This window comes from Archocentrus centrarchus, chromosome 24 (genome assembly GCF_007364275.1).
Source record: "Archocentrus centrarchus isolate MPI-CPG fArcCen1 chromosome 24, fArcCen1, whole genome shotgun sequence".
Lineage (NCBI taxonomy): Eukaryota > Metazoa > Chordata > Actinopteri > Cichliformes > Cichlidae > Archocentrus > Archocentrus centrarchus.
Window position 1 is genome coordinate 22,220,291 of NC_044369.1, and position 18,293 is coordinate 22,238,583.

General features: G+C 41.4%; 1 protein-coding gene across 2 annotated transcripts in view; it reads right to left on the bottom strand.

Annotated features, from left to right (window-relative positions):
- Positions 1-18,293, bottom strand: part of plcb1l (phospholipase C beta 1-like) — a 122,053-nt gene that overhangs the window by 47,181 nt on the left and 56,579 nt on the right. For both annotated transcript variants that reach the window (XR_004019187.1, XM_030721590.1), the window contains exons 4-9: positions 13,361-13,501; positions 11,649-11,728; positions 9,353-9,406; positions 7,504-7,579; positions 5,249-5,349; positions 4,352-4,518 (exon numbers count right to left, since the gene is read on the bottom strand). Coding sequence is in view for 1 of the 2 variants with exons in the window: in XM_030721590.1 (XP_030577450.1) it covers positions 4,352-4,518; positions 5,249-5,349; positions 7,504-7,579; positions 9,353-9,406; positions 11,649-11,728; positions 13,361-13,501 (619 nt within the window). In the remaining variant the exon portion in view is untranslated. The remainder of the gene's footprint in view (positions 1-4,351; positions 4,519-5,248; positions 5,350-7,503; positions 7,580-9,352; positions 9,407-11,648; positions 11,729-13,360; positions 13,502-18,293) is intronic.

An 18,293-nucleotide genomic window follows, 5' to 3' on the forward strand; every position in this document is an offset into this window, starting at 1 on the left:
TACTGTTACTGCACATGTACAAAGATTTATTTCTTTATTTTTAAATTTTCATAGATAGTGGAGTGGTTAACACATTTGCCTAACAGACAAAGGATTCTTGGTTCGAAACCACAAGGTGATGCAAATCCCTCGGGGCTTGCATCAGGAAGGGCATTCGGTGTAAAAACCTGTGCCAAATCAAATAAGCAGATCCATCCATTTTTGGCAACAACTTGCAGATAAGGGCGCAGCTGCGAGAAGAAGATAAGAATTAGATTTACAGTACATGAACTCCTGGGAGCTCTGTGATGAACTGGCAACCTGTCTGGAGCAGACCCCACTTTTGCCTAACGTCCACCATAACTGTTGTTGATATGCAGCTAAGAAACTGAGTGGATGGATGACCTCCGAGCTTTACTTTTTTAAAGTAGTCTTTGGTGTTTTAGGCCCTGAAGGAGAAACTATACTAAGAAAAGGTAAATATACAGAGTAAGTAATCTAAATACATCTTTAGGTGGTAAATTCAAAGGCAGTGATTGGTCTAACATGATGGAAAAAAAAGTCAACTCGACATTTTGCTCATAATTAAACCGTACATGGTGTACAATAACTCCTCCATTTTGGCACACTTGTATAAGATGCTTTTCTAGCACAGAGAAAATTTGAATTGGCGCATACAAGACCTTGCTGCCTGATATCTGGAGTGTGATGTTTTCCAGTACTGGCAGCTCTGGGTCTACTGACACTTTAGACATCATGAAAGCACAGCATGTCCAAGAGTGCTGGCTCCCCAACACTCATCCATCTCACTTCTTAATATATTATTTTGCACCACTCCTGATGCTCTAAATACTAAAACTAAAATCCCCTTTTTATTTACTTTTACACATGTGCATCTCTGAAGTTATTTCTATCCATTTTTTTCCATGTAATTATTAAGTAAGATGATTGATGTCTGCTACAGTCTGATCCAGGATAAAGAATCTGAACATGGAAATGGACAAAGTCAAGCCAGTTTAGGCAACAACAACAGCAACATGTTACCACTTGGACAACATATACTGTATGTTAAGCAAATCAGCAACTGGACAATTCAGAAATACGTGAATATTACAAAGTGTTAAATGATGGCAGTTCAAGTGCAGTGCTGAAGTCCTGCATATAACACCTGTAAAACAATGAATTGTTGTTTTATACCTTTTAGGTTTAGCACAGCTTAATGCCTTGAAAAGAACCACGCAAGCTATTTCCCTCTCTTTAAATTTTAGTTGCTAAGTTAAACAGCAGCTGCTGCTAGCCTTGAAGTGCATTACACAGACAGATACAGTCACGTGAAAAAGAAAGTTTTCACCACTCTATGCAGTCTTTCGGTGGAATTAAGAGGGTAATAGCTGCCAGCTGCTGCTAATCAAATGCACTTGATTAACTGATCTTCAGCAACTGTGAGTACCTCTATCAAAGCAGGTGGTTTGGTTTGGTTTGCTGGTCTGGAGCATTGAAGTGTGTGCTAAGCAATAACACAATCTTTCCAGGAGTGAACAGCCCAGCAAATCCACCCCAAGGTCCGACTATGAAATTCCAAGAGAAACAGCAAAAAAACCCTGAGAGCTATATCTCAGATTCTACAGGCCTCAGTTGGCATATTAAATGTTAAAGTTCATGACAGAGGAGTGAGAAAAAGACAGAGCAAGTATGGCTTGTTAGGAAGGGTATCCAGGAAAAAGTCTCCTTTCTCTAACAAGAACATGGTGGCATGACTTAAGTTTGCAAAGTAGCTGAAAAAAATGCAAGACTTCAATACTTTGGACAGATGAGACCAAAGAGGAAATGTATAACTATAATGCACAATGCCACATACAAAATCAACACATATCACAGCAAATCAGCACAAACACCTTATACCAACTGTCAGCACAGTGGTGGAGGGGTGATGATTTGGACTTGTTTTGCAGCCACAGGACCTGGGCACCTTATAGTCACTGAGTAAACCATGAACTCTTCTGTATGCCAAAGTATTCTAGAGTCAAATGCGAGGCCATCTGTCTGACAGCTAAAGCTTGGTTGAAATTGGGTCATGCAAAAGGACAATGATCACAAACAGCAGGAAATCTCCAGCAGAATAACTGAAAAAGAAAAGAATCAAGGCGCTGCAATGAGTCAGTCAAAGTCCAGACCTCTGAAATGCTGCTGTGGGATCTTAAGAGAACTGTGTATAAACAAATGCTGGAAACCTCAATCAACTGAAGCAATTTTATAAAAAAACAAGTGGGCCAAAATTCTTCCACAACGATGTGAGAGACTGATAAAGTCACAGAAAATGATTCAAATTACTGCTCCTAAAGGTGGTTCTAAATACTACTGAATCACGGTGTGTACTTAAGTTTTTCACAGGACTGCATTGAGCCGTGTGAAAAACTTTCTTTATATGACTGTTTGAGAGAGGTATAGTGATGGGTCGGTCGTGAACGATCCGGCTCTAAGAGCCGGCTCTTTGAAGTGAACGATGGGAGCCGGCTCCTGATGGTGAGCCGTTTTTTTATTCTTTTTTTTTTTTTTTTTTTTTTTTTTGTGGAAGCTGCATGTGATTGGTTAAGATGTGTGGTGGAATCTGCGTGTCTACATGGAGCAACAGGGCGGGGGGAGGGCAGAGACACACCACACAGTGAGTCCACACAGATCAAACACAGAGGAGGCGTCTCCTGCAAAGTTTGCTCAGAGACATGAAAGAGCAAGAGGAAGAGAGCTTTACATAGAGGCTACATGCAGGAATGGTGAGGAAAAGTAATTCATTTTACACATTTTTTTTAACTACAATCTGAGGAGCCATTTGGGAGCCAAAAGAGCGGGCTCTCTGAAAAGAGCCGAACTTCCCATTAGTACTTCCTGCGTCTCTGTGTTCCAGTGTTTGTCTCTGCGTCATTCTCCCTTGTCTCTTGTGTATTCTAGTCCTTGTGTTGTGTCAAGTCTGCGTTTGTGTCATGATTGGTCACTTCCTGTTTTATTTTGGCAGTCCTTTGTCCTGTGTGCCATGTCTTCAGTTTTGTTTCCTTTGTGTTATTAGCCTTATACTTCCCTGCTGTATTCAGAATCAGAATCATCAGAATCAGAATCTTTATTGTCATTGTACACAGAAGTTGCACAACGAAATTTAAAATGCATTCCTTTCTAGGTGCCTCAGACAATAAATAATAAAATAATAAAAATATGAGTGATAAAAATGATTACTAAAATACAGTGCACAATAGTAAATTAAGACGAATCTAGCCCCAATACACACACCAACGCACGCACACAGTCAGCACTACCACCCCACATCACTGTCCATTTAACCACACAGAGTTCAGTTCAATGATGGCTCTGGCATAAAAGCTGTTCCTCAGTCTGTTTGTTCTGGCCTTCATTGTCCTGAAACGTCTGCCTGATGGCAGTAGCTGAAACAAGGAGTGTCCAGGGTGTTTCCCTAATTTCCCTAATGACCTTGTGTGCATTTAAACCCTCAGTTTTCTTCTGTTCATTGTCGTGGATTAATAACTGATTTTGTGTTTTTGGACCTTGTTAAAGAGATTCTGCATTAAAGCTGTTTGGGAGTTCAGTTCTGTCTCAAGTGTCCTGCATTTGGGTCCACCCCTGCCAGCCACACAACCTAACTGTGACATGTTTGACATTTTGCTGAAATCTCAAAATGCAGCTCAAAACTGCAGTGCACTGAACGCTTCCAGTGACCACAGAAACCCTTATTTAAGTCTTTAACGTGTTTATTTTTGCAAAGATACTGTACTGTACAGAAAACTGACTCCCAAACAGTGGACGTATGCATGCATAACATCTGAATATGCTCAATGGTGCTACACATGTTCTCTGCTTTGTTCCCTTTGCTATTTACTATATTTTATTCAACAAAATTCATACACATGTTTCTTCTCTCCAAGCAGTGTACTAGTGTTATTTAAAATAAAATGTCGGGAAATTTCCTCTGGTAAGTTTCGCACTGTTTGGCATGGGTGAAACATTTTGGTGGTGGTGATGCGTGTTTGACTGTGAGTGTTTGGTATTTACAGACTCCTTGGCACCCCACTATGTCCCCCTCACTTGCAAAACCTTTGGACACCATCCAGCAGTCTCTATGGCAACACTCCTGTCCTACCAATTTTATTGGTGGTGGTGGCTGGAGTGCAGGGTTAGTAGAGGATGATGGTGTAAAAACCCAAAACAGGCATAAATTACCTGTGTTTTTCAGATAGTTTTTTACTATAAATCACTTGCATACTATAATTAAGTTGATGTGTACTAAAAGGTGTTCTGTGTATGCCCGTGCTTACATAATCTTGTTAGTGTGCCTGGGATTGCACTGACAGAAATCTGAGCCACTGACCTTTCTGTGCCAGAGAAGCATTGGGTTCATATTTGTCAACCAGCAGCTGGACCTGTTCTGGTTTGAGAGGAGGGTAGAGTATCTCGTTCAGACGAGGGTCTCGCTGTTTGCTGTTTATGAACTCTGTCATCTGCTCCACTGTGAGGTATGGTCGACTCTTGGCCCCCCTGAGTGGAGAAAGGAACGGGATAGAATTGGAAGAGAATTAGACAAAACATCTTAAAGGGCTACTAAGCAAGATGAGGGTGCAGGAACAGGATTCAAAAAATGGGATATGAGGAAATGAAACAAGGAAAAGGTTATGGAGGGGAGGAGGTGTAATTATAGTGCAAAAAGATGCGGTGAGGGAGAGCAGCAGACGCGCAAAGCAACAGCATTAAATGTTGTGTTGAGTAAATTATGAGATTTCATTAAAACGCCCTTCACATCCAAGCCTGTCCGACTAAATTATCTTCTCCATATCCTCCTGGCTCTCATGCTAGCTCACTTAACTGTGATTAAAATACAGATTTATGACTTGGAGTGGCATCGGTTGAGCTGGCGTGCTTCCTCGGCTGATGGTCTGAGTCCCTCTGGGCCAAAAGGCAGCTCTGCTTCTGCAGCATGAGAGGCCAAACAGATAGGCTCAAGAAGTCACAACCAGGGCCATTAGACACTTTCCTGAGCAAATTAAATTCTTATTATGCCTTCAATGGATAAAAGTAGGTGTCTTGAGCCTGGAAAACCATACTGTCCTATTAAGGCTGGCGGGCATTGTTTAGCTGCCAGTGTGAAAACAGCAACAGATGGTTTGGGGGAAAAAAGATATCAATTATGATTTTTTTTTTTAAACTGGGAATTACCATATTCTTTGGAGGCTGAACACACATAGATGACAGGGGGACGCACAGTACTTACACGTCAGAGAAGATGTGGTCCAGCTCAGGTCGAGGGCAGATGTTGCTCAGGAACAGGCTGTAGACCTCTGGAGTGAAGTCCTCCTGGGGAATCGAGTCATTCTGCAGAAGACAAAAGCAACATGGGTAAATAAATGGTAGGTAGTAGTGTTTGGAGACACTGTGGAAGAACTGAAAGGCAAAAGAAATTCAAAATCTACAGGCTGACGGATAAAATATAGTTAAATAAAAATGTGTTCAACTCCATTTTCAGTTTAATGCACTGATCCTAGAACTGATACATAAAGGCAGTCTTTCATACTAGTATCCTCTTTATCTGTGAGGTGACTGCTCATGTATTCTATATCTATGTAACGTAATGATCTTATGTGCAAAATAAAGCCAAGTTTATATGTGCATCATCGTGGGAATGGACAGCCATGCCAAAAACAGAAAAGGTGGATATGATTATTTAGTTTTCTCAATGCTTCAAATCAAATGTACCTGCCACTTAAGAACAAATCTGTTTGCACAGTACAAGTAGTTTTTGCCTGGGGACCACTGAGTTGTACATAAAGTAGAGTCTCTTCAAACTCGCCCTGCATACTAATGAATATGTCTCATGCGACTCATGTTGTGCAGACTTTCTAGATAGAGAAAAAAGGCATCTATCAAACCACTAATGTGACTAAAAGAAACACTGATCTTTCATTCCACCTGACATCTCATAGCTGGCCCTCTTGAAGCGATTACAGAGATGAAAATAACAAACAGCAAATGACTGCTTGCAATTTGCACTTATCGTGAGGGCTTCTTATGGAGCTATCAGAGGCAAACAGGTATGATAAAGACACAGTGTGCTCAGCAGCAGGGAATAGCATTGTGCCAGCAAGAAACAGAGCAGAACCAGACAGTCTTAGAAAAGGCTGGGAGGAAGGGAGGTGAAGGAGGAGGCGCACAGAAGGAGGGAGGGATGCAGGTCAAGCCCTGTTGAAACTCATTGAGTCATTCAAAAGACACTGGTGCGAGCTGGGTTGTGTATGCGCTTTTGCCTGGGAGTGTGTGCGTTTGAGGGATTAACAGCAATACCATTTAGCTGTAATTACTTGTGCAATGGAATAACAGCAAATCCCAGCAGACCTTCATACAGCAACCATTTTTTACCTCCTGCTCTCTCTCCCTGTGCTAATTATGTATAGCTTGTCCTGTCTGTGGGTGTGTGTTTGTATTCCTCTGTGTATATATAAATTAATTCTATTTGTATTGAGAAGCCATTAATTGTAGCCAGAGTTGGCTACAATTCGGTAATCAGATTGAAAATAATAAGCAGCTAAAATCAGCCGAGATTATGTTTAACATCAGATTATATTTACATTGTCCAGGGCTATTTTATTGCATTTTGACTACATTTGACAGCATTTTGAATCAGTGTATCTGGGGTTTTATAAGAAAACTGCAGCAACAAAAGCAACAGAATCCCACATGTATGCACACAGAACATCTGTACTTTGTGCCAGCTGTGTTATACGTGCTGAGTTTGACCAAATGAAAATTCTGAATATGCAAAATGCATTTCATTTGCACTGAAAATATTTTTGATTCAAAAAGGAAAAAAAAAAAACACTTGAGCTCAAAATGTTGTTGCTCCATGTATAGACTTAATGTAAGATGTCATTTTTTTTGTGCTTGACTTTTGAGTAATTTAAATGTAAAGATGTTACAAGAGTAACTACATCTGAAAGTGACGTGATTTTAATTAGAGCCACAATGTGTTTGCCCAACATTTCAGCAGTTTCAGTGTTCAGAGCAGCACTAAACAGCAGTTTCCCACTTCTCAGGATGCAAATTGCTTGCTACCGTTGGGATACAGTGCGCTGTTTGCACCTTTGTGCGTTAGGGTGCAGCTTCTCTCTAGTGATATTTAAAAGAGGTAGAGATAAAAGAGCTTTTGTCATCCCATGGGTCTGTTTGTTGCATTACAACCAAGGCTAAATCCATTTTGAGGGGGAAGTCGTGCAGACATCCAGAAAATAAGACTCCAAGCAAACTGAGCAAAGCAGCAATCGGTTTCTGTTTTAGGAGAATAGAAAATGAGCTGAACGGTGAGAGTAGAAACTGACGGATGGATGGATGCATGGAGAAGATGAAAGAGACTGTACATAAAAGAGACAGGATGAGATGGAGACGGAAGCCAGTTCAGGGATGGAGGAAATATGAAGAGACAGTAATATTAAAAAAAAAAAGAGAGAGGGAGCTTCAGTATTTTTGGAGTCTCACTCTGCCAGAAGGGAGGTTACAGCTTTCCAACGCTGTCTCCACTCGTTTCCTGTCTGCCGAGAACATCCTGAAGATACTGTAGGGAGACAAAAACATGCTGTTATGAGTAATCACAGAAAATGCCACACACAGAGGGAAGTTTTCACTCCTTTAAAGGCTCTGTGTCACAGAGCTGAATTCATCATAGCGCTTAACTGACACATATTAAGAGCATTCTGCGAAAATGTCATATTGTAGCAACAGTTTTGGAGGGAATGGGGAAAAAACCCCCTAAAAACTAGAGGCTGGAGAGAATGCATCACTAAAGACAAACATTAGACACGGATAATACCTATATGGAAAAAGAAATGCAATATAAGGAGGGAGAAATAGAGGATAGGACACCTAGCATGAACTAATGCAGTTTGATAGCCGTGCTATGAATTCTACGTTCATAAAGGTCATACAGTACATTTCTGTTTTGCTGAAACAGTTCAAAAGCTACTGATTCAACTTATTTGGAGCGCTAGGAAGCTGTGCCCTAATGCAGCTGCATTACATTCTCCTTCAATGAGAGGTGTATCTAATATGTTTACAGTCATAGATGGATGGATGGACTGAGATAAATAAGTATATTTTCAAATTTTCATTGTCAGTGAACTTTTAATATTCCCATATAAATGCAGAAAATAGCTTGCTTACAGTGAATTACACACATTAAAGTTCTCTGTGGCAAGGCTTTATGAAAATGATACTGTATAAGCGCCAACAAAGATGAGGAAACAAAGCTTTCCTGCAATGTTGCCATTTTGTAAATCGCTGCAATTTTCATCATCACTCTCATTATTGTATCATTGTGCTTGTAAAGTCGTAAAGTCTGTCTGAACAGAAGCATCTTTTCCCTTGCATAAATAAATAAAAGGCGTGCAGATACAATGTTTCTTTGTGATGCATGCATGTAAATAACTCAAAATGATCTCAAAGAATCACATCATCAGTGTCCTGGTTCGTTTAACTCTGGAGAAACATACTGAACACTGCTGGCAGACATCTGTGTGGTCCAGCTACTGTCATCTGTTTTGTTCTAGTGTAGATAAACAATAAAAGTGATTTATGGTGAACTCTAGTGTCACTGCAGCTACCACAGGACATTTAGGTCTGGTTCTGTTAGCCATAGCTTTAATTACTTGCAGAGCTATGCCTGTGCTGATCCATGAGCGCTTACAGTATGCTCAGTGGAAGAGCAGTATCAAGCTGACATTAGTCAAACTGGCATGGCTTCCTAGCTAGGAGGTTTATTCCCTAAACAGCAAGGAGTGCCTCTCTGCGTTGACACCCACTGCTTTCCTCCACGGCTCTGAGGGAGGTTATCACGGAAGTTCACTGCTGCCTGCCCGAAAGCTCGACTTGACTAATGGAGACGGAGAGAGGTGGATTTTCAATGAGGTGATGACAAACTTCCAGATAAATGAAATTCAAACTGAAATGCACAAAACAAAATTCTCACATAAATCACAAACTGACACATTCAGACTGAAGACAGTGATATTTAAAAAAAAAAAAAAAGAAAAGAAAAGAAAAAACGAGGCTTGCCCAGGGCATGCTGCTTCATACATTCACACACACAAACCTAACAGCATGGGATGAATGAAAAATGTCGGTAGAAAGAATAAGAATGAATATTGTCATGACAAATGGAAGGGGTAATATATTCTAATAAATGCACACATATGTGGGGAAAAAAAAAGAATGAGCGTATGTTTAAGCGTCTGCATGTTTAGAGAAAAAAGGCAGGGGAAACTATGCATTGATCAAAAGAGCAGAAATGTTGTAGGGGGGGGGGGGGGGGAGATGAGTCACACAGACTTACTTCTTGACGGGGATTCTTCCCTCAGGGTTGAGCTGCAGCTTCAGCCGAGTGTATCTGCATTGGACGGAGCATACAACATCAACAACTCGTAACAGCAGTTTATCTGTGTGAGTGATATTCTTGATCACACTTGCATGTGTGGCTGACGTACACACCCGTCTGCCACGAGCAGGTTTGCAGAGTCACATCATGCATATATTAAAGTGATGAAATGCATATATCAAAATATCTCAAAGTGGCTGACTGCACGAGTGGCGTTCTCTTTGCATAGCGTGGATGTAGCTGTCTTAGTTTACATGAGAGGTCAGAACTGTAGGCTAATCCCTGGAAGTCTTGAAAGCTGGCAGTGCAGAGCAGTGCAGCAGCAACACACAGGCAGTGTGTAACCTGGCCTATAAATAGCTTGGCTGCAACAGGAGCCGTCATTGCAGGCTGGGCTTTAAGTGGCTGCTGGCTAATAATTAATATCCATTACAGTGTCCACTTGACAGAACTTGCCGGCTGCCATGGGCTAATTTGTTGGAGACTTTTAATTGTCAGTGGGGGTCAGAGTTTTTTTGTTTGTTTGTTTGTTTGTTTTGCTTTTTTTTTTTTCCCCCTCAAGGATTGAGAAGCCATAAACAAAAAGTTTTGTTTGAGAAAAAGTTAGCCACTAAAACTGCATGAGGCTTTTTGAAAAAAAAAAAAAAATGAATGAATGAATGAAAGGCTCCAGAACAAGGAAAGAGAAGAGGTATTTTTTGATGTTCCCATCTGACTCATAAATGCTTGTATTATTCATTATGACAAGGGGGAAGAGGGAAAACAGATTACTCACTGTCTCCTTTTCTGTTTCCCTCACTCCTTTCTCTGTCCTTCTTTATGCACGCACTCTAGTTAATCCTAATTCAAGAATGTCCATGATTTACTCATTTCTTCTCAGTCTTATTTATTTTTCTCATCAGAAGACATGAAAACTTAACTGCTAACTGCCCAATTCCAACACAGAGTAAAGCATGTGGTTCTAACCTCAACATGTTTAGTGATTGAGGGCTATGTTATCCAAGGAGGGTACTCAGTTCCATTGCACTCATTTCAAGCAAACAGCCATTTGAAAACATGCTGTTTAGTTTCCTGTTGATGCGAGCACTGCCCAGCTATGCTTCTCCTCAAGAAGTGCATCACCGCTTTAAGAGATAGCAATGAGAATTAACTACATGCGGAGAAACATCAACATCACTTCAGGGAGGAAGCCTCCTCACGCTGCAGTAGTGGTATGGCAAAGAATTGCCTTATTTGTAAGCAAGCAGTGTACCACAACTGCTGCTGTGAGCAACAGACGTGACTGTGAGACCTGCTGTATTCAATTCTATTCCACTCTATCTGCACTATGTGGTCGATGACCACTTTTATTGTCTCATAAGTCAATTAGCCTCCTCGGGGGTGCGAGTTAATGGCTTCTGTTCACTGATAAACACCAGACAGCTGGGAGTTGTCACCAAGCAGAGTCCAGGATATTTTCCACAGAAAATCATTCACATTCATATTTAAGCTCACTCTGCATGAGCTGCACTCAGAATCAGAGGTGGCGTGAGGGCAAAGGATGATGAAAGCGGTCATGGATGTAGAGCCGCTGATAAGCATGATCAGTGATTTATGTAATACCCTGGAACTGACAAAATAGTGGCTTCCTGTTTTAGTCCCCCCCCCTCCCTTTCTCTCTCTTTCAACTCAACCAAAAGCTCTCTATGCCAGCCTGGAATCTACTGTCAGTGGTCTGTTATATATCATTAGTTCTACACTACAACCCCACACAAATAGACACTCACATATGCCGTGGGAAAAGACAACTGACGCATGCAAGGTGTTTCATAAACTGGTACATATTTCCAGCTGTTTCAATAATTCTGCTTTTGTCTGCTCCTTACTTCCTCCATTGATGTGTGAAGAATGTGGCTCAGGCTGCCTTGTATACTACAGCATGTGAACAATGTAATGCAAATGTGCTTTGGTGAAGGTGTAAAATCTGCATGTTTTCCATGGTTTTGCATGATTTTTTTATAGAACACTTGGCACGGTAATGTTAGGAATGTGCTTTCGCAAGTAAACACACAAGACATTTGACATTACAGTCAATCTTTTGTCTCTCTCACGGAAAATCGTTTCTGTTTATGTAAAATAGAGCACATACCTAATGTGACTCTTGTTATGAGTGACGTTTTTTGTGCTTGCAGCCCTGATTTTCATATCTATCTCGGGGACTGTGGATTTACATTTTGTATGAGACTGTGTGTGTGTGTGTGTGTCGGTGACATACGCTTTTTCGAGGCACGCCTCTCTGGACATGTTTTGTACCAAGAGGTTGGATGCCAGGTTGAAGAGCTCTTCTGCCCATTCCTGCAGGAAATAAAACACACATGCAACTTTAAAACTCTCTCTCTCTCTCTCACACACACTCACACACACACACACACACACACACACACACACCTAGAGTCAGGAGAGAATACAGTGGTAAACTCATTTGCACTTTGACACTGATAACTGCTGAAGGCTGGAAGTTTGTGCTCAGTTTCTGCTGCCATGTGTCAGGAATAAATGAAGTTCATGCATACCGAGTAGGTATGCTGATAATTTTCCATAATTTTTCAGAGTTATGATGATACTTACAATGAAATGATCATGATTCACTGAGTTTTAACAATGATCCTGAATAAAGCAATGGAACCACCATCTAAAGCCTCCTATATCACTTAATAAATTAATTTTAAAAAAATTATTAAGAAACTCTTTCACTTTTTAAGAATATTATTTATTGCCTTTAATGGCTTATTTTAATAGTATATACACAAATTAGGCACATCATAAAAATCCATGTCTAATATTGTGTAAGTCCCCCCCCCTTCCCAAAAAGAGCCTAGACAGCTGAGACACATCGAGCTAAATCATCATCAGCAGATTCTCTGAGCGCTGTACTTTATGAGGTGGATCCTTCATGGATTCCCAGCATATCCCACAGATGCCCAAATGGATTGACATCTGTGAAATCTGAAGGCAAAGTTAGCATCTTAGAAGCCTTGCTGTCCCTTCTCTCTCCCCTCACCTCCAACCGGTCACCGCAGATGGCTGCCCCTCCCTGAACCTGGTTATGATGGAGGTTTCTTCCTGTTAAGAGGGAGTTTTCCCCTCCCGCTGTCGCCAAGTGCTTGTTCATAGGGGGTTGTTTTGATTGTTGGGACTTCACTGTAATTATTGGAGGGTTTTTATCTTACAGTATAAAGCACCTTGAGGTGACTGTTTTTATTTGGTGCCATATGAATAAAATAAAATTGAATTGTTACATTCCATTCCCTGGAATTTTTAGTGTTGTAGTACTCACTGTACCACTGAATGAGTCTACTGTCATCCAGAAATATCTTTGCCGTTGAGGTATGTTCTTGGTTTTCACATAAACGCCAGGATCGCAGTATTATTCTTTATTTATTCAGTTAAAAGTCTCATTGAGATTAAAATCTCTTTTTCCAAGAGAGACCTGGCCAAGAGGGCAGCAGAAGGTACAAAAAAAAAATACAACACACTACAACACACAACAACTGATATTCCATACAGACAAGTGAATAAAAATATGCAAATCATATGCAATATCAGATCATTACAAGAGTAACATTAAAAGCAGGGGGTGGGATATATTAGGCCAGTGCATGGCACTGCTTCTGGCAGCTTGACTTCTTCACATAGTGCAGCCTGCTGCCATCTTTTTCTCCAGGTGCATGACACCTGGCTGGCCACATGATGCCAAACAAAGCATGAGTCATCTTCAATTATTCCAACGTGCAATTCTCATGCTTACAAGGTCAGCATAGGCACGCTGGTACGGCTACACAACCTCACCCTGACCGTTCAGTTATACTGCCTAATATAACCCACCGCCTGACAGATGGCACTGTAACAAGATAATCAAAGTTATTATACAGTAAGTTTCATTTTAGTTTACTGTTTGTATGCATGATTTATTTATTTATTTTTTACCTTTGCAATCTCCTCTTGGAAAGCCATGAAGTTCAGGTAGGTGATATTGACCATGTCAGTGCCACTCACAACTGTCAGCATTCTGTGCTCCAACTTCCCCGACAGCGTGCTGTTATCCAGCAGCTCACGCAGCTTGGCTTCCTTCACAATGAAAGACAAACAAAAAGACCAAAAAAAAAAAAAAAAAAAAGAAACACGTTATTACAAAGATCAACTCATACAAAACAAAATGAAAGTCACCAAGTGAACGCATCGCATGAATTTTCATAACAACGTCCCCTCCAATGATGCAAGGACAGCCAAAGAGTGGTAATGTTAATTTTCTGAGGAAAAAGAGAGAGAAGCATTTTAACCTTTTGTATTTAAAAACTGTATCCCCTAAAGGAGTCAAATGAGAACTACTTAATTAATAAACTTTTATAACGGTCCCTTTTATGTCTACAAAAAAGATGTAATGATTTGCAGTGTTTTGGGTTGTGGTTGCACCACATCTCCAGTTCATGGGCTTAATATAGTGTTACTCATGTCCTATTTAAGCAATACACTTTCCTCTTTGCATGAGACAACAGCTGGTCACAAGTTGCATGATCATATGCTCAACCTATCCTTGAAGATGCCCTATTGGCTGATGTTTTGTATTTTTCCCGGATTAACACCTAACCCCAAATGAAAACCACGAGCTGAAAAGTGACGGTAAATGAAATCATTCTACATAACTCAAGTGCTGCTGAAGTTTTGACCACTTTATGTTAGCTTTTAATCAGAGCTGCACACACCCTGAACTGTGGTGGAACAGGTCAGCCAGACCGACATCTAAAAACTATCAGGCCAAACAAAACTTCAGTGGAATGGTAAATGACATAAAACAGGCAATGGAAAAAGACGAGTAATGCTTTTTTGAGGAAGTGGGAGACGGTACTGCTCTGTGTCATGGTATTTTTGTATGATGTTGTTTCAAAACAAAAACAGTTTCTGATTTTCCTCAAATGAAACAAGACTGGTTAATATTTGAGAGTCCGCACCTCATCTGATGGCTTATTTGTTTGATTAATTAGAGGTCTGACGCAGACACTGTGTGTGTCTGTGAAGCTACAGCTCTAGTGAATCTCACTGGTGAGCGTGACAGGCTATACAAGAACCTGATGGTGCAATATGTAGACTTTACTGTTTCAAAGCACAGATGTCCAATAAAATGTCAGCAGGGGATTTATGGTGTTATTTATTATTTATTAATAACTCCATGACAGCTCTACAAAATCTGAGAGGTTGGTAGTTTCTCCACCTTGCTTTCTAGCTTGTTTTAAACTCAGAAAACATCCCCCTGTCTCATCATGTTTTCCAGCGTAACTGCGAAAAAGCGCAGCACAAAGAGCAGCACACAATAACTCATAATCAACATCACAGGACAAAAAGCTTCTCTAAAGAACGCCACAGGACTCACTTAACCGAGGAGACCCAATGAGAATATTTTCTTGCTCTAAGAGCTTTTTTTTTTTAAAGGCTTACATAAAAACTGCAAATTCATAAGTCAACAGAAACTGTCCCCACACTGAGTAAAAGCAATTGTCAGACTTAATACAGCCTTAATTCTCTCATCATCCAACAAAATCAGCAGGTTGTTGCAGGAAGCCTGTTCTCTCCTACAACAAAACATTGGGTGCTGGCAATCCTCCAGCTTCCACCGAGGAAAAACTCTGGAGAATTTGTATTCAGTGGAGCTAATTGTCAGAGGAAAATTAAACCAAACTAATTTTAGCAAATATATATTTAAGCAGCTCATCTTTGGTGCAAATCATTAAAAAAAAAAAAAACCCAAACTACAATGCCTCTGAGGAGCAAGAGAGGAATAACAATGATCTTCTTCTCTCCTTTGCAAACCCAGTATGCAAGTGGCATACAAAATTCTTGCTGTGGCTTAATTAACACAACAAAAAAAAAAGCCCTGTAAAGGATTTTGCAGTGAAAGCAAATGAGCTTCCACTAATTTAACCAATCAAACAAAGAGCATTGTGTCCTGTGTCATGCTGATAAATGCCCTCTACACATCCCTCACGCCCCCCAATCAAATTGCGCAGGCTTAGTGCCCATTATTATCACACTGAACACTTCTGAGTCAATATATGCTCCTTATTGAAGAATCTCTCCCTTTTGGCAGCCCGTCTGCTGTACTTTCCTAGCTTATGTGGCTAAGGAGGTGCTTTTTGAAAATGAGACACATCTCCTTAAAATTTTCAGAAAGAAAAGGGAAAAAACAGGTTTTCAGTGTTGTGTATCATTTAGATGTTAGATTTATATAGACTTGACCACCAATCAATGAAACACACACACACACACACACACACGCACAACCTGAGTTCAATGAGAATCAATCACTGACCACTTATGCATTCTGGATGCAGCCAGCGTCATCATTCAAAGCATAAAATGCCACTTGCAATTTGCTAAAACACACAAAGCACCCTTTGAGAAATGCTGTGGCAGACTGCCAGAGATGAAAGGCTTCTGAGAACAGGCGAGATGACAGTAAGATGCATATTTCATTTATTACACCAACGTCAATACAATTTGATATTGTTTTGATACCACTTGTAGCCATTAGCTGAACGTAGGGCTCATCTCCCACTATGTAGTCATCTGGATGGGAGCTGTGGGCACTTACATCAGCAGTTATGTTGGGAAAAGACTGACTGACTGAAAGAAACAAGCTGACAGGTGGGCCCTGCTGGACGGGAGCAGGGGCAGGGGAAGGGAGGAACAGGGGAGAGGAGATGACGGCAAAATAAAAAGAAACTGAAATAAAGCAAGGAACAGAAAGCAATAGACGGAAAGGAGGGAGCGGGGGTTAATCATGTGAGTGAAAAGCAATTGGAGTTGGTGCATTGTGGGAGCTATTAGAGGCATGCCTGAGGTCCCAGTTACCACAAGGAGTGGGTTTTCAGAGCAAAAACAGGCAAAGGCTAGGGATGGGATTTGGAATGATGGTGTGGTAGAGTTTAGCTTTTGTGAAAACACAGTCATGGACCACTGAATGTCTTCTACTGCTGCAGCACATGCGTGTGAAAGTATCACGTATGATGCTTGTGAGCAAGTGCTTAGTCAAGTTTTGAATGTGCGTGCAAGCAGCTGCAGCGTGTCAGTATAAGAATCCTTCTCAGACACTTAACATTCAGGTGGAGGTGCAGCCTGAGGAAATGCACAGACTTTCTTTCTGCCTTGGTTTGTCACGAGGCCCCACCTGTCACCAGCCATGCACTCAAACTGTGTCACACTCTGTTGGGCACAAGGAAGGGATTCAGATTGGCAAAGGGAAGTCAGCCACACCTCAGGTCATTAAACCTGCAGCACGGCACCTGTCTAAACTCTCTCTCTCTTGCTCACACAGCTTGGACACACACCATCACAAGTACACACAGGTCCACCTTAACACAGACACAGACATGAAACTGTACTCAAGCGGGCTCAGCTCAACATGCACACAGTCACACATAAGTGTGTGTATAAATAAACACACAGAGACATCAGATCAAAGGAAATGTCAGTATGAATGATTGATGATGAGCCGACTACCTACACTCCACTCACAGGATCTGGAAAATATGGTGAATCTGGTTAAGGAAAGAGCTTTAATTCAAGTTTATTACTGCAGAGAGTAACAGGAACCGTGTAGGAGAGCGAGAGGTCAGAGGTCAAACCATAGACATTGCAGTGAAATGGTAAAACTTTTAACATTTCACCAGGGAACATATAGTATGAGCTATAACTATAGCCATGGAACCAAACCAAAGATTCTTACTGTGAGGGATGGCTGAGTGGCAGTGGTAGAAATAAAAAGGCGTCTGAACAGTTCAATAGTACAATCTTCATTTTATTTCCCTTCTCCATTGCAGCAGTGGATCAGTGCACCATATTTACAGTGCAGACCAGTTGGCCAAACTGAAGGAAAAACTCAAGCTAAAAAAAAAAAAAAAAAAAAAGATTTAAACTCGAGTGAAAAAAAGAAAAATAACTAGAACTCTCCAAGTGAAAGATAATGATCCAACACTAGACCGAACAACTTAAGAAACAATTCTGCACCAGGCTTCACTCCCGTTCAGCAGGGCCCCTGGCCTGCTCACCATCATGGCCTGACATACAGTATAATGCTACTCAAGAGGAGCTGAATCTCGGGATTGGACCCTTGATACTGACGTTTTGACAGTTACTCAGACGTTTCAAAACACAGGTTCAAAACGCCCACGTTACTTGACCACAGCTAATTGAGATTTTGGTGCGTTTCACTCCAGAGCTGCTGTTTCTAGGTTTGATTGACAGTGTGCAGAACAAAGCTGATGACACTGCAAGCTCTCAGAAAGCTTAAAAGTCAGCAGCAGCAGGAGGAGTAACCACAGCAAAGGAGTCAGAGAGTTTGTGGGAACTTTTTGACAGCTGAGTTAGTGAAACCCACAGAACTCACAGGGCTACAGACCATGCCACCTGTAGAGGTCAAAAGCCACCTCACTGATGTGTTTGTTCCACGGACACACGATCCACGGTCTTGGCAAAAAACCAAACAAACAAAAAAAAAAACCTGTATGTGCATGTATACCATCCATCCATCCATTCTCTTCCGCTTATCCGGGGCTGGGTAGCGGGGGCAGGAGCCTAAGCAGAGAAGCCCAGGCTTCCCTCTCCCCAGCCACCTCCTCAAGCTCATCCGGAGGGACCCCAAGGCGTTCCCAGGCCAGACGAGAGATATAATCTCTCCAGCGTGTCCTGGGTCTACCACGGGGCCTCCTCCCGGTGGGACATACCCGTAACACCTCACCCAAGAGGCGACCAGGAGGCATCCTAATCAGATGCCCGAGCCACCTCAACTGGCTCCTTTCGATGTGGAGGAGCAGCGGCTGTACTCTGAGCCCCTCCCGGATGGCCGCACTCCTCATCCTATGCATGT